The sequence below is a fragment of the Schistocerca serialis genome, chromosome 3, assembly GCF_023864345.2.
Source record: "Schistocerca serialis cubense isolate TAMUIC-IGC-003099 chromosome 3, iqSchSeri2.2, whole genome shotgun sequence".
Taxonomy (NCBI): domain Eukaryota; kingdom Metazoa; phylum Arthropoda; class Insecta; order Orthoptera; family Acrididae; genus Schistocerca; species Schistocerca serialis.
Window position 1 is genome coordinate 994215518 of NC_064640.1, and position 17937 is coordinate 994233454.

General features: G+C 40.1%; 1 protein-coding gene across 5 annotated transcripts in view; it reads right to left on the reverse strand.

The window, feature by feature from the left end:
* LOC126471445 (sarcolemmal membrane-associated protein) overlaps positions 1-17937 on the reverse strand; it is a 354795-nt gene that overhangs the window by 202993 nt on the left and 133865 nt on the right. For all 5 annotated transcript variants that reach the window (XR_007586307.1, XM_050099624.1, XM_050099625.1 and 2 more), the window contains one exon: positions 5086-5161. Coding sequence is in view for 4 of the 5 variants with exons in the window: in XM_050099624.1 (XP_049955581.1) it covers positions 5086-5161 (76 nt within the window). In the remaining variant the exon portion in view is untranslated. The remainder of the gene's footprint in view (positions 1-5085; positions 5162-17937) is intronic.

Genomic DNA, 17937 nt, shown 5'->3' on the forward strand with positions numbered 1-17937 from the left:
GAATCCAGGTTATGTTTACAGCATGATGATGGTCGCATCCGTGTTTGGCGACATCGCGGTGAACGCACATTGGAAGCGTGTATTCGTCATCACCATACTGGCGTATCACCCGGCATGATGGTATGGGATGCCATTGGTTACACGTCTCTGTCTCCTCTTCTTCGCATTGACAGCACTTTGAACAGTGGACATTACATTTCAGTTATGTTATGACCCGTCGCTCTACCCTTCATTCGATCTCTGCGATACCCTACATTTCAGCAGGACAATACACGACCGCATGTTGCAGGTTCTGTACCGGCCTTTCTGGATACAGAAAATGTTTGACTGCTGCCGTGGCCGGCACATTCTCCACATCTCTCACCAATTGAAAACGTCTAGTCAATGGTGGCCGAGCAACTGGCTCGTCACAATACACCAGTCACTACTCTTTATGAACTGTGGTATCATGTTGAAGCTGCGTGGGCAGCTGTACCTCTACACGCCATCCAAGCTCTGTTTGACTCAATGCCCAGGCGTATCAAGGCCGTTATTATGGCCTGAGGTGGTTGTTCTGGGTACTGATTTCTCAGGATCTATGCACCCAAATTGCGTGAAAATGTAATCACATGTCAGTTCTAGCATAATTTATTTGTCCAATGAATACCCGTTTATCATCTGCATTTCTTCTTGGTGTAGCAATTTTAATTGCCGGTAGTGTAGTTGCTAATTCCTGTATTTTGTACTGTGTAATGGGCGTCGCCACTAATATGACAAGTGGAATAGTCTGTATAATTTTGTGGAACATGCTGTATGCAGGTGTTCCTTGTCATAGCTGGGTAGAGGGGTTGGGGATTTGGCAGCTCTCTTTTCAGTTTGTAGACTGTCATTTCAGCTGTCTTCTTGTGCAGTCTGATGTGTGAAAATGGATCATCTGGATAGCGAACTAATTATTATGGAAGTGCAGAAACACCAATGTCTGTACGACACATGGGATGAAGAGTATACACACTGAGAAACAAAAAGAAAGAAAGAGTTGTCGAGCACAATTACTGTATTAACACGATTCACGTTGTTCGTCGCACTTCACATAGTGTAGACCGGGAACTGTCTGCTAGGCATGCCCGATGTAAAACTGCCTGGGCACGGCCCGTACTGCCTGAGGTGATGGTGTTCCGCCGGCAGAGGGCGCGGCCGAATTCTCGCATGCTCTCTGGTGGACGGGACTTTACTTGCGGCAACTACTGTCCGTGACGCGCCGTGCCGATGTGCGCCTCCCACGATCTTTCTGGTGGCTACTGCAGTTACAGCAGTCGTTTTGGCAGAAAAATGGGATGGGTTGGATGACAGGCAGAAATCTGATCTTTGTAAGTACTGACAGTAAATATTTTATTAGTATCTATAAACAGTGTACACCGAAATATATTCACGAATAAAATGTCAACAAGTCAATTTTTACACTAATAAAACTAGTCTTCATTCTAAGACATTAGCCCAACGATCTTGCAATCATACAGATCCTTGAAAGGAACAAAAGTAATCAACAAAACAATCTCTGATACTTTTGCCACTATTATTCCCTTTTGTCCCATGTGCAGGAATACTCCCCATACTGCATGTAAGTGAGCCATCAAAACTGTAGCCATCATGTTGTCTCACAAAATTGTGAAGTACGCAACATGCTTGAACAACAGCATCTGCCACATCCACAATAACATCAACTAGATCATGAAATGTTCTCCATTTACTACATAAAACACCAAATACACATTCTACATAACAATGTGGTGAGGTTAGTCTGTAGTTGAATAGTTTTTGTGAATTAGTCAGGTTTTTTGCAGATGGCCTCATTAAGTTGTCACTTATTGTGAAAGCCTAATCAGCTACGAACACATAAGGTATTTTCAGTCCACAATTATCACTCAGAAGTGGTGAAGCAGCTGGAAAATTTAGAGTTTGATTGTAATTTTTTTTTATTTTATCTTCTTCATTAGCTTTGAATATATTACGGTCTCCTTGATGACCAAATGACAAAACGTCTATGAAACTGAAACAATAATTGCTATCTGCTATGGCCATCAGCAGAAAAAAAAAGTACGTTTTGTAATTGTAATTTTCGCTGTCTGATCTGCAAGGTTTAACAATTCTGACGTGTCTTCCATCTATGGATCCCACACAATGAGGGAAGTTTGCTGTTTTCTCATACTGCTCGCTAATGTTCTTACACTCTTTTGTGGTCAGTTGTTTCATTTATTCCTCTTTCAGCATCTGCCAAATGACAATGCCTGTGCCTCCTCTAATGCCAAAAATTATAGACTGGCCGAGAAATTCAAAATGTACAGAAAGCATCGAACTCCCAATCCTTAGATACCAGTGAAATTTGATCTGATCCATTAAAAATGGTTGGTGGAAGCCTTCGGATTTTCTTTTTATTAATTTTTTGCATGAAGCATTTTGGGAAATCAGTTCCATTTTCAGGTGTGTTTTATGTGTACTATGCCATTTATTCATGATATTTAAATGGGTGATGTGCTGATTGTTCTATTGTCTTTACCGTAATGCATAAAAGAACATGCAATTTTTAATTAACGATCGATTTTAATATACAGACCAATTAAGAATTGTGCATGTCTTTATACATTACAGTAAAGACAACAAAACAACGCAGCACTTCACACATGTGAGACATCACAAATAACTGACATATCAAAAAGAAAAAAAAAAAAATCAACAGAAAATAAGAACAGTTCCCAGAAACATGTTGTGTAGAATATAAATAAAAAGAACATTGTGACTGGCAGCAGAAACTTTATTTCATAAACAAAACTGTAAAGTTATTTAATTTTGAGTAGCAACTATTAAATAAGCTGCAGATAAGTACATAAATCTGAAACACTTTTATTCACGATCTTTTAGGGATACAAGTACAGAGAAAGATGGTTAAGTATGAAAGACTCATACATGAAATATGTGAAAAACCAATGAAGAAGTGGCGATTCTGAAACATCCAGCAGACCACATGTATTTTACAAACAGATGTCTTTCCTTGAAGGAACGTTTCAACAAATGATGGAAGTGAGAATCAAACATCATTATTGTTGGATGTATAATATCAATGGTTGAGCTGTAGCAGCTGTTTCTATTAACTTAATATGAAATAATATTCCGTTATATTATATAAAAATTATAATGTTTTCAGAATTTGTGGAAATATGAATACCAAAGTGATCAGATTACAATGACACCTGAACCTCCATCAGCAGGAAGTATGCTCTGACAAAAATCTAAGAAAAGGAAACAAGATTAATTTGAGGAGGAAATTGTGTGAGTGTTAAAAGGACTCTAGCACAATCTATGTCCCACATGCCTGATGTGGATGACATGTTTCTCTTGTCACGTCGTCCTGTGATTAGGAAACTGAAATTGCAGGACCAATTTGACTTCTAATTTACATTTATTCGGCTTTTGAAATCTTATGAAATTCCCACATTTTCCTCTTCACCAAGTGGCAGTGCAGTTAAACAGCCTGCAGTACAACACTACGTAAGTTGTGTTGAACTGCAGGCTGCCACTCGGTGAAGAGGAAGGCATGGGGATTGCAGGTGCAGAACAATTTTTTGTTACACTTTTTGAGCATTAATTATATTTTGTAAATTCTTTGGGTTCAGGGGTCTAACATTATGCACTAATATTAATTAAAATAATTTTAGCAATCGGACACAAGGATTAGTAAATAAAAAATATAATGTTTCTAAATGTAACCGCAAGTTTTTCTTCTATACTGATACATTCCCTCATGGATGTGTTCCTTTTGGAAACTCTGTCTCCGACCATGCTCAAAAGCATTTCAAATGAGTTAAGAGATATCCTATAGTATTCAAAAAACTTGACTGGATTTGCCTTCAGTTTACTTTCCCTTTGTCGATCTCTCGCTTAACATCAGATGAATCCAGTCTTTTTTTCTCATTTCGTCATTTCCGATGCCTGTGGACAACTATCACGGCACATAACGTAAGGACCGCATTCTTATTTAATGAAATTTCACTCATAGTTGTAACTGCGCACAGGAGTCGTTGCCGCAGCTTGCACCGATGCACTACTGATGGGATTTCCCTAGGCCTCACACTGGGTGAGAAAAGTGCCCATGTAGCCAGTACTGACCAGTGCCTTGTGTGTTGCATGAATTAAGTCAAAGACACATATGAAACACATGCTTGTGTGGTCCTAGCCTAAAGGTGTGTAGTTTCTTAGTATAGTGTGTAACACAGAAGATGCAGAAGTCTCTTACTGAAATAAGCAAGATGATGACATGACCTTCAGAAGCCACAATAACTTGAAGCCCCTCTTTAAAAGAGTGAACAGTGTTTAATTTCTTTTCCCAATTTGGAAAGCAACTTACCAGTCACACTAGCAACTTGGTAAGCAATGAGAAATTCATCGGCCAACTGTGTAACTATATACACTGGCAAAATGAAACAGTAGTCAGATGCATTCTTCTGGGAAACTGGCCTCACAAAATAAGGAGCTTCTTAAACACAGGCAAGGAAGCAGTGATTTCTTGGTTGATATTTACAGAGCACTTCACTGTTTTGTTTACTGTCTTTCTTCCCATATACCTCCACTTAGAAGCAGAAGCAGAAGCAGAGTGGAGAAGATGATGACATGAGCTGCTGCTTTTCATTATTTGATTACTCTTCATACAGGTTCATTTCTGGCAATATTTCCCTGTAACCATGGTTACAAAGTGACTTTGCTCTTTCTATTAAACATTTTTCAACTTCCAATACCTCTCATTCTCTGCATCTTTACTTTGCTATATCATCTTTGTAAATGTAACTTCAAAGACATAGTAAACAATTTTCTCAAAAAGTGCAGCTATTTTAATATCCCAAAAATACTATCAGAATTTCATTACTATTTACATTATACCTCACTTATATATAAAAGAACTAGAAACTGTTCACATGATACTGTATTTCATGAAACGAATTTGCTGTTCATATTTTTTTTTGTACTTTTCTAACAGATAGAACACATGAGAGCGAGAGAGAGAGAGAGAGAGAGAGAGAGAGAGAGAGAGAGAAAATATCAAATGTTTTTGACAACCTGTAAGTACTGGTTGAGCTGGTACAGATCTTCAAGTGGAACCACTCCAATAGAGCTCACGACTGATGTTGAGGAACTGTAAATAACAAAACAACATAGTGTACATACTAATACAATTTGGACCATAAGCAATACTCAAATCTACTACCAAGTAGGTGGGATACTCAGAGGACAGTGGTGCAACTATGAGATTTACTTTTAGCCCTAGGAGCTCCAAATTATTTTGGGTTACATGGAGCACCACCCAAGGGCAAAATCTGCCCATGTTACGAGGGCTATTCAGAAGTAGGGAACATTCCCATCTGACGCCAATTGCGTATATGCTCGGCAGCTCTGTCGGCATCCATCCGTGACAACGGGAACATGTCTGTGCGTCTGGTTTTTTCAATATTTGAATTTGAAATGTGTACCAAAATCGAAAATCCCGCCTGTTGTGAGGTGCAGTCTGCGATACAGTTTTTGTTGGCAAAAAACCTAAAACCTATAGAAATTTATCGTGAACTGTACAAAGTGTACGGAAACAACGTAATGAGTGAATGTTCTGTCCAGAAATGGTGCATTCGGTTTAAAAATGGCCGAACCAACATGCATGATGAAGAGCAGAGTGGACGCCCGAGCATTGTGACTGACGATCTTGTTGCTAAAGCTGATTAAACGATTCGTGAAAACCATCACTTCACACTGAGCTTTCGATTACCTTTCCACAAGTTTCACGGACTTTGTTGTTTGAAATTGTCACTTGAAAGCTAGGCTACCACAAATTTTGTTTTTGCACGACAATGCCCAACCTCACACGGCAAACCGCACTGAAGAACTCCTTAATTCATTCAAATGGGAAATTCTCTCTCATCCACCCTACAGCCTCAATCTTGCGCCAAGCAACTTCCACTTGTTTCCCTAAATCAGGGGCGGGCAGGAATCCTGCACGTGTGCAGTGCACTTGCACGCGTGCAGTTAACAGGTGTTCTGCGTGCACACAGGGCAAGCTGGCCACCCGCTTACCTCCCCTCCCCACCATACCTTCTGTCCACTCCTTCCTCTGTAATGTGTTTTGTTTTTCTAGCATGCTTTATTGAATGATGGAATAAGTTTAGTAGGAGTGCTTGAAATAAATCATGGTTTGAAAGAGGACCTATTAACTACGATACGTTTTATTAATTATCACAGGTGGAGTTTACAATATGTTTAATATCTGGAACAAAATTTCTGCATACAGACAAACGCAAACAGTTACGTAAATTTTCATCACTTATGTTTGCTCTTAACCGAGGCTTATTAATTCAGCAAATGGTTTTCCAGCTCTTACTATATTAAGCGCAATTTTATAGCTTGCACGTACCGCTGGGCTATTATTGTTGTTGTCCTGAAAAATTGAAAACAGTGCTCCATAAAATGTTAAATCAGTTAGATGAGAGACATGATGAGAGAAAGTCGCAGATCTCTCGTGACAACGGCAACTATGACAGATGCATCTAATATCGTCAGGTCGCTCTTCTTAAGCTCAGTCAATTTCCGCATTTGCTCAGAATCCGACAATAAATTGTACTCGTCCTTGTGAAATTTATTATAATGGCCTTCAATTCTAAACTTCCGCTGACCAGCGAGAATACTGCCACATATTAAACATTTCGAATTTTCACGTCTTTGCACAAAGAAAAAAATGATTCTCCCATTACTTTTTAAAAGATAGCAAATCTCCACATCTCTGTTTCCTTGATTCACTCTGCATTTTCCGGTTCTTGAAATATAACGTTCACTACGTAGTGGTCGCTTCGCATCAACGTCCGCAGCTTAGCCTTTTACTACACTGCCGCAACCTGCCGGCTGTCGCCACTGCCCCATTCGGCGATTGCACGCGAGCAGCACACGTGCAGCGCTGTGCGCTCACGAGCGGCATGCAACGTTTGCCCGCCCCTGCCCTAAATGAAGAACTGGCTTGCAACGCAGCGCTTTGATGACGACGCGGAACGCAAGGCAGCCGTGATTCACTGGCTGAAGTCTCAGGCGGCAGAATTTTATGACGAAGGTCTTTCAAAGCTTGTCCACCGGTATGATAAGTGCCTTAATGTGTTTGGTGACTATGTGGAAAAGTAGTATGTCAGTCGCTCTAAGATTTATATAATAAAATGTATTTCTTGTACTTAATTTTTTTTAATGCCAAAACATTCCCTAATTTCTGAATAGCCCTCGTACAATAGGCTACAAATCTTGTAATACATATTTATTTTAAGTGATTGTTTTTCCAATGTGAGATCAGTTTCAGAGTACTCAGTGACATTATAACTAAAAGCAAAATGTTTGGAACATACAGGGTGCTCAAAAATGTATAAGCTAATATACTATTTTCTCTGGTAAAAGGTGTAACAAGCAAAAGTGATCAAAACCTGGACAATGGAAGTTTTTAGTATATACACACAAATACCGAACTTGAACATACAGGCTGTTCAAAATTTTTATTCACTCTTTGATCTAATAACTGAATAATACATTTTTTTCCTCGATGAAAAGTTTCAAAAACAAAAATAAAAAAACTTGCACAAAAATAAGTTACAGTATATTGAAAACTTTCAAGAAACACTCTTCAGTAGGAGAGAATGCAGTCATTTACAGATGATTCTGAATGACTCTTACATAGATTGCGACAAACTCCATATCCAGAGGAGTTTGCGTATATGAACAAACAAATGAAGATAGTATATAAAGGTAATAGAGAAGTAGCCATGAATTTACTTTTAGAAATAGAAGTTTTCTGGATGAATTACTGTAGTTACTGCACGTGAGGGTTGCCAAATACAATTTTGGCATAGTTTGAATTATGGTCAGGGGTAGCACCAACCCAGGGCAAAAGATGTCCTCGAGCATAGAAGTTGTATTTCTTATTTCCAATTTTTAACATTTTAACCATATGTTGTGGAGAGTGAATGCTTTTTTTCTACATCTAAAGATGGACTCTGTTTGATAGCTTAGCCTACTTTAAATTTTCTTTTATATGTGCCTATATATTGCTCCTCATCTCCAATATTTAGCGATTATCAATCTATCCTGTTTCATATTACTTTTATTCCATCCTGGATTTTAAACTGTTTAACTATTGCCAATGCTACTTTCATGCACGTTTAACTCACTGATGATCCTCTAACAATGTATGCCTCAATAAGTGCCAAATGACAAATCCAAAGATCTCCGGTTCTAGCCCCAGTCAATCCTACGACTTTTCTTCTCTCACCACTTCTTTCACCTCTGGCAATGATTTGCTAATGTGAAACATGCTATGTTGCAGCGAGGTTTAGAGTTCCCATCAGAGCGTTGGTCCCATGTAACTGGCCGAGTAAGTTTGTTGAAAGGTCAGAGGAATGCAAGGGCACACCACCTCCAATAGGATAATGCTTAGTAAAGTGCTAGAGTTTTCAAACCAATCCTAACATTGATGAAAGGTTTACATTACCTTACCTCTAAGAGTGAAAATTAGTTCCAATGAACGATACAAGCTTTCACACAAGGAAATTTTATTAAAAGAAAGATTTTTAGAAAAATGGACAGTTATGTCTGCTCTGAAGTAAGATCTTGTCTTAATTTTTAATAATTCTTCCAATAACATAACAATATACATTTAAATAACTATCATACATGAAGCACACCATCAAATAGCAGATTCTGCGAGTCAGCTTATAACACTACAGCACAGTACTGCATACTTAGCAGATTAAAACAGTGGAAACTCTACATTGGAATATCAACAATATAGGAAAAAATAGACCGCTATTCACTGTAAAGATGACATGTTGAGTTGCAGACAGGCACAATGAAAAAACTGTTACAAATTTAGCTTTCAGCCAAAGCCTTCTTTAGAAAAGGACGGACACGCGCACCACCACCACCACACCACACCACACCACACCACACAAGCATATCTCATACACCCAACCAGCATCTCTAGCAGTTTAGTCTGAGCTGCCAGAGAGGCAGTCGTTTGCATGAGGTGTGCTTGTTCGTGTGAATGAATGTGTGTGCGCTTCCTTTTCTGAAAAAAGCTTTGGGTGAAAGCTAAATCCGTAACAGTCTTTTCGTTCTGGCTGTCTGCAACTCAACATGTCATCTTTATGGTGAGCAGCAATCTATCTTTTTCCTATATTGCTGATACTTACCACATTATTTCTTATTAAATTTTTGAAGTTACTCTTTGAACACAAATTCATATATTTCGATATTTTGTTGTTAATGCTAACTTTAAAGTAATCTAACTGTAAACTATTGAAAATAATGTTGCAAAGGTTGTAGGAAGCGAATTGGCAATGTCAAAGTCTTTGCAGTATAAGGGGCATTCAAAAAGAAATGAGCTGGAGGCATAATGTTAGATGTATTGACCCTGGATGTTGAGACACTTGTTCCACTGTGACACAAGGCAATTAATGGCTGTCTCATAAGATTCCCGGGGCTGCAATGTTAACCAGTTCCGCTCGTACAGCTGGACGTCTTTGTCCAAGGTGAATCGTTTGCCCCCTCAGAGCCTTTTTAAGGGGACCATAAATGGCATAATCACAGGAAGAGAACTCTGGACCGTATGGAGGGTGGCCAAGAGCCTCACATTCGAATTTCTGCAGGAGTGCCGTGACTGTGTAGGCCGTATGAGGCTTTGCATTGTTGTGGAGCAGAATGACTCCAAGGGTGAGACTACCTGGTCATTTTGATTTGATCACTTGGCGAAGGGTGGTCAAGGTTTGTGAGTAACGCTGGGCATTCACTGTTGTCCCATGCTGCAGGAAGTGAATCAGGTGGTGGTCATCTAGGTCAAAGAACGTCAGCATAAGGGCAAATGATCCACCTCAGACAATGACTTCCAGCTGTCAGCAGTACGTGCGGAACTGATTAACATCGCAGTCCCGGGGATTTAATGAGACAGCCATTCACTGCCTTGTGCCACAGTGGAACAAGTGTCTCAACAGCCAGGGTCAATACTTCTAACATACAGGTACTGGTTTCCGTAATTATGCCCCTGGCATGTTTCTTTTTGAACACCCCTTATATGTAACAACCAAAGTTTGTCTGATTGGCTCTAACATCTGTGGTATGCGAGAGTGCAAGTAAGGAGTTACAAGTTAACAGTGGACCAGGTCAAACATAAAAAGTGCCTGCAAGTGTGTGTGCAAGGAAGTACATACAATGTGGTGAATGGGATATTTGGCTAGGCGGTGGTGATATAACAAGCAGGTAGTTGTATGGGCCGCATTACTTTGAGTATTCAAGGGAAAGTTTTAAGAGGATTATTGGAAGAAGTTTACTGTGTAACCAAATATATTAAAAAAATTGCTCATAACTGGAAGAAGAGCCTGTTGCCTAATAACTGTTACTGCCAAACCATTATTTTGCACCAGCAGCAGCTCTTCCTCAAATTAAGACTGTGCCATTTCAGACATATAAAATGTATAAGACCTACCAGTGCATTAGAATCTGTTTATTGAGTAATACAGTATTGCTGTAAACTTTAATCCTTATCCAGTGTTAATGATTCTTCCACATCATAACTACCAACAGACGGATCCTATCATTACAGCAGCCAAATGACACATTACTGAGAAAGACTAGCATATTAAATTATCGAAAGAGCCAGAAAGGAGAATTTAAATTTTGCTATTCCAACAAAAAGATGAGTAATAATAGTTAGCTAATGGTATTATTTCAACATTGTAATTTAACTGCATTCAATATCCATTTGAAATGAAATCTTATTTAAGATCAGAAACTATTATCTGAGAAAGTAAAGGTTTATACTCTCTTTTAAAAGTGATTTAATTCTGTTGATTTGTTGTGTGATCTTGACTTTCGTATTTTCAGTGTTGGCTTATTTAATTTCTGCTAATTGTGACATCATTTTGAAATTAAACAGGGCAGCAACCATTTTACTTCATTAAACAACTACAGTTTCAGAAAAATTTCCATTTCCTAGGTAATAACAAATACATTAACTGATAAAATTAATTGATGTACATAATTACACATTCTGTTTCCAATCATTACTAATGCAGTACATTTCTTTATCATTATAACAATCAGTAGTATACTTGTCTGCATTCTGTCGGTGCACATTCCTCACAATCAATAACTTATCTGGACTTTAGGTAAAACACGTCATTTATATACTGTAGGACTGTAGTTACATGTCGATTAGTTGGAAACTGAGTTTTTATTTTTGGAAGTTGGAACAGAAAGTAATTCATGTACTAAAGTTACTTATACTTCTATGAAAAAATTGAACCCATCTGTGGTGATGAGTTTAAGGAATGATTACCACAGTTATAAAATTTTATGTCCTGCATGAAACACACATTTCTTAAAATAAGCTTAACAGCCTGTGAACTTATAAGAAGCATCACAGACTAACAAGAGGTGGTCACAATGTTGGGATCTCAAATTTACTTCAGCCTTTGTACAGCATTAGTAGGCCATACACAACATAATGTGCAAGTAGTAAGGTGCAATAATCTGGCAATTCTGAGAAAATTGCAAGAGAAGTTTTACGCTTCTATTATGTAACTTATGGATCTGTGTGAAGGTGCAGGCCTTAAGATTTCATTCTGGTGAAGTGGTTAGCATTTGTGTGTTGCAAGAAGGTCACAGACGAGGCAATTGTTCAAATTCTGCTAACACTTACTTTTTAATCTATATTTTTTTCATTACTGGTCACAGTGTTTAAATTACTTTTGTAACAGAAGCATACATCCTGTGATATTCAAAAAATTTGCACTTATGCTATTCGTTCTTGCTACATTAGCAACGTCTCACCACTACACAGGTTAACTGCAAAATGAGGCCTGCCTCTCTGTTTGCGGGTCGAAGTGTCGAGGTGCAAAGTAGTTCCAAGTACCTTACCAGACAGCACGTACAAGGGATTTCACAAATCACAACAGGCATAAATTTCCAGGAAAACTAAATGTTTCTCCATTTACTTGTCGACAGTCATAGATGTGTTTGTTCTAGTAATTAAATTTAACTAAAAATAGTAAGTAATCAAATAACATGAAAATCACTAAAACTTCATGCAAATACACGTGGCTTTTTTTTTTTCTTTTTTCTTTTTTTTAATTATGTTACCTCTCAAATGTCATATAAGTTAAATATGACCAGTGACAAGAAAAATAGATTCATAATTATGTTGAAGCAGGACTAATTGTCACCGCATACAGGTTCATCTTATGAAACTCTAACACTAATCATTTGACCACCATGAATTCTAATGTCTGGCACCTTCGCACGTGTACCTCAGGTACATAGTAGATGTGTAAAACTTTTCTTGTGATTTTCTCACAATTGCCAGAATTGTGCACCTTACTACTTGCGGATTATGTAGTTTTAATGGCCTACTAAAAGTGTACAAAGTTTGAAGTAAATCTGTGAGCCCAGCGTTGTGACCTCCCCTTGTAAGTGTAACAACAACTGAACACTCATTTAATAATAATAATAATAATAATAATAATAATACAAATTTGTATTTACTAATTATTTTATCAGAGAATTCCACATCCACATCTACAGTGCTACTCTGCAAGTCACACTTAAGTACCAGGCAGAGGGTTCATCAACCCACCTTCATGATAATTGTCTATTATTCCGCTCTCAAACAGTGTGGAAAAAAAAAAAAAAAAAAAAAAAAAAAAAAAAAAAAAAAAAAAAAAAATAACACCTATATCTTTCCATGTCAGCTCTTGTTCCCCTTGTTTTATTGTGATGATCACTTCAACCTACATAGGCTGGCACATCAAAATATTTTCGCATTCAGAGGAGAAAGTTGGAGATTGAAATCTTTTACGAAAATCCTATCGCAATGAAAAATGCCTTTATTTTAACAATGTTCATCCGAAATCCTGTACCACGCCTGTGAAACACACTCTCCTATTCCTCGATAATACAAAATGTGCTGCCCTTCTTTGAGCTTTCTCAATGTACTCTGATGATCCTATAACCATCCCACAACGCGCAGCAGTATTCCAAATGAGACGTGTAGGCAGTCTCTTTACCGGATCCGTTGCATTTTCGAAGTGTTCTGCCCATAAAACAAAGTCTTCGGTTCACCTTCCCCACAACATTTTCTGTGTGTTCTTTCCAATTTAAGTTGCTTATAATTGCAATTCCTAAGTATTTAGTTGAACTTGCTGCCTTTGGCTCCGATCAATTTACCATGTAATGGAAGTTTAACAGATTCCTTTTAGCACTCATGTGGAGGACCTTCCACTTTTCATTACTTAGGTCAATATGCCAATTTTCACACAATACAGATATCTTTCCTAAATTGTTTTGCAATCTGTTTTGATCTTCTGATGTCTTTACTAGACCCCAGAGTTCTCCACACACTCCATTCCCCCAGTGGTACTATTACCACATAGCCCTCAGTAGAACCTCAGGTATTAGTGTTCAGAAATCGTAGGAGTAAACATCAATGATAATGAAAGAGTGAATGAGGCCTGCTCAGGTACCCTAATGGTTCAGATGATTTCTCAGGATAAACAGGATGTGTGGACTCAACTTGTGGTTTGGCACTGGTTTTCAGTTGTCAGTGTGCATTTTACTGTTGAGAGTGGAAAATCCAGGACGGAATGTAATAATATCATGAAAACGAAAGTTGCTACTCACCATAATGTGGAGATGTTGAGTCGCAGATAGACACAACAAAAAGACTGTCACAAATAAGGCCTCAGTCAAAAATAGGCAACACCCACTCACTCACTCACTCAATCTCTCTCTCTCTCTCTCTCTCTCTCTCTCTCTCTCTCTCTCTCTCAAATGCAACTCGCCCACACATGACTGCAGTCTCAGGCAACTGGCACCACTGCGAGCACCAGCTCCAGTGCATAATGGGCGTGGGGACTGTGTGGGCGTAAGGAGGAGGCTGGGTCGGAGAGGGGGAGGGACAGTAGGATGGGGGTGGCAGACAGTGTGAAGTGCTGCAGTTTAGACGGAGAGCACGCGAAAGGTGGTTGGGGTGGGGGGGGGGGGGGGGTAGCAGAAAAGGAGAGAAGTAAGACGAACGACTGGGTGCAATGGTGGAATGAGCGCTGTGTAGTGCCGGAACGGGAACAGGGAAGGGGCGGGATGGGTGAGGACAATGTCTAACGAGGGTTGAAGCCAGGAGAGTTACAGGAACGTAGAATATGTTGCACGGAAAGTTCCCACCTGCGCAATTCGGAAAAGCTGGTGTTGGTGGGAAGGATCCATATGGCACAGGCTGTGAAGTAGTCACTGAAATGAAGGCTGTCATGTTAGGCACCATGCACAGCAACAGGGTGGTCCACTTGTTTCTTGGCCACAGTTTGTGGGTGGCCATTCATGCGGACAGATAGCTTGTTGGTTGTCATGCTCACATAGAATGTAGCACAGTGCTTGCAGCTTAGCTTGTAGATCACATGACTGGTTTCACAGGTAGCCCTGCCTGTGATGAGATAGGTGATATTAGTGACCGGACTGGAGGTGGTGGTGGTGGTGGTGGTGGTGGTGGTGGTGGTGGTGGTGGTATGTATGCGACAGGTCTTGCATCTACATCTATTACAGGGGTACGAGCCATGAGATAAGGGGTTGGGCGCAGGGGTTGTGTAGGGATGGACGAGTATATTATGTAGATTTGGTGGCAGAGAGAGTTTGGTGTAGATTTGGTGGCAGAGTGAGTGAGTTTGACTGTGGGGTGGGAGGGGTCAGACCAATAGTGGACAGGACATTCCTCATTTCATGGCACGACGAGAGGTAGTCGAAATCCTGGCGGAGAATGTAATTCAGTTGCTCCAGTCCTGGGTGGTATTGAGTTATGAAGGGAACGCTCCTCTGTGATCAAACGGTGGGACTTTGGGAGGTGGTGCGAGTCTGGAAAGATAAGGCATGGGAGGATAATTACGGTCTTTGAAGGCTTCAGTGAGATCCTTGGTATATTTTGAGAGGGACCACTCGTCACTGCAGATGCGATGACCATGGGTGGCTAAGGCTGTATGGAAGGAACTTCTTGGTATGGAATGGGTGGCAGCTATCAAAGTGGAGGTATTGCTGGTGGTTAGTAGGTTTGATGTGGACGGAGGTACTGAGGTAGCCATCTTTGAGGTGGAGGTAAATATCTAGGAAGGTAGCTTGTCGGATTGAGTAGGACAAGGTGAAGCAAATGAGGGAGAAGTTGAGGTTCTGGAGGAATGTGGATACGGTTTCCTCACCCTCGATCCAGATTGCAAAGATGTTATCAATGAATCTGAACCAGGTTAGCGATTTAGAATTCTGGATGTTTAGGAAGGATTCCTCTAAATGACCCCATGAATAGGTTGGCACAGGATGGTGCTATCGTGTGCCCATAGCCATACACCAGATCTGTTTGTAGGTAATCCCTTCAAAGGAGAAGTAACTGTGGGTGAGGATACAGTTGGTCATGGCGACTAGGAAGGAGGTGGCTGGTTTGGAATCAAAAATAGTTCAAATGGCTCTGAGCACTATGGGACTCAACTGCTGTGGTCATCAGTCCCCTGGAACTTAGAACTACTTAAACCTAACTAACCTAAGGACATCACACACACCCATGCCCAAGGCAGGATTCGAACCTGCGACCGTAGCAGCAGCGCGGCTCCGGACTGGAGCGCCTAGAACCGCACGGCCATCACGGCCGGCAGCTGGTTTGGAATCCATTGGGTGTTGGGAAAGGTAGTGTTCAACAGCAGTAAGGCTATGGGCATTGGGGATGTTGGTGTAAAGGGAGGTGGCATCAATAGTGGCGAGCAGGGCACCGTGTGGCAAATGGATACCAACAGTGGAGAGCCGGTGGAGGAAACTGTTGGTATCTTTTATATAAGAAGGTAGGTTCTGGGTAATAGGTTGAAGGTGTTGGTCTATGAGAGCAGAGATTCTCTCAGTGGGGGCATAGTAACCAGCCACGATGGGGCATCCTAGGTGGTTGGGTTTATGGACTTTAGGGAGCATGCAGAAGGTAGGAGTGCGAGGAATGGTAGGGGTGAGCAAAGAGATGGGACTCCGGGAAGAGGTTTTGGGATGGGCCTAAGGATTTGAGGAGTGACTGGAGATCCTGCTGGATTTCTGGAATGTGATCACTGAGGCAAAGTTTGTAGGTGGAAGTATCTGACAACTGGCAGAGTCCTTCTGCCAGGTAATCCTTGTGTTTCAAAACAACAGTGGTGGAGCCTTTGTCCAAAGGTAGGATTATGAGGTCAGGATCAGTTTTTAGATGGTGGACTGTGGTTCTTTCTGTGCATGTAAAGTTAGCTTGCATGTTGAGGGATTTAGGGAATGATGGTGAGGCATGGTTCGAGGTTAAGAAATTCTGGAATGTTAATAGGTGGTGTTTTGGGGGCAGTGGGGATAGATCATGGTTAGATGGAGGACTGAACTGGGTTAGGCAGGGTTCAACGTTCATCTTTGATCGAGTCTGATGGGTAGGGTTGGTGGCGAAAAACTGCAGGGACCGGGAGAAGGAGAGAAGGTCTTTAACAAGTCCTGTATGACTGAATTTGGGAGCAGGGCAGAAGGTGAGGTCTTTGGAAAAGACTGATACCGGATGATAAAAAAGTCAGTATAAATTTGAAAACTGAATAAATCAAGGAATAATGTAGATAGAGGGGTACAAATTGACACACATGCTTGGAATGACATGGGGTTTTATTAGAACCAAAAAAATACAAAAGTTCACAAAATGTCCGACAGATGGCGCTTCATCTGATCAGAATAGCAATAATTAGCATAACAAAGTACGACAAAGCAAAGATGATGTTATTTACAGGAAATGCTCAATATGTCCACCATCATTCTTCAACAATAGCTGTAGTCGAGGAATAATGTTGTGAACAGCAATGTAAAACATGTCCGGAGTTATGGTGAGGCACTGGCGTCTGATGTTGTCTTTCAGCATCCCTAGAGGTGTCGGTCGATCACGATACACTTGCGGCTTCAGGTAACCCCAAAGCCAATAATCGCACGGACTGAGGTCTGGGTACCTGGGAGGCCAAGCGTGACGAAAGTGGCGGCCGAGCACATGATCATCACCAAATGACGCGCTCAAGAGATCTTTCACGCGTCCAGCAATTTTTTTTTGGTTCTAGTAAAACCCCATGTCATTCCAAGCATGTGTGTCAATTTTTACCTCTCTATCTACATTATTCTGTGGTTTATTATTAAGTTTTCAAATTTATACTGACTTTTTGATCACCCGGTATTTCTGTAGGGCTAAGGCTTCTGGAGCAAAGGTTCATGGCTGTGTTATGGGTCCGTTTATATTTTCGATATCTAAAAGAATGAATGATCACATGCTAATAAAATGAGCTTCAAATGTTTTTGGGACAAGAAATTAACCAGAAACTGGATTCAAAGAAGAGCAGGAAGAAATGCTTTTATAACCAAGTGTTGAGATTGGAAAGATTCCAAGGTACACATGGTAAGAACAGGTGTGAAGTAGTCTAAAGGGAAAATTACAAATGAGAAGGGACTGAATTCAGCACATGGGCAATTAGGTGGCCATTATGGAAAGAAAGGGAGAAAATGTTTCACAACGTAAATAAATTTTGCTATTTTGACTCAGTTCCAAATATTGTGCTCAAAGAGCGATAGCATTTCACACTTGCAAACAATTTAATACGGTGTCCACTTAAATGAGTTGTATGCTATTAATTTTGAAGCTATTCGGCAATGCTTTGGATACATAATTGCAATATATGGTTTTATTGTGTCAATGGTTATGATAGCAACAACAGTCACAAATATTGAGTTTTAAATTAAAAAGAACATATTCGACGAGTGTAGTTTTGAACTGTAGCTTATGGAAGCTTCGTATGAAGTATTAACAGCTACATTAATAGTCATATAAAAGCTGTCACATTTATTTTG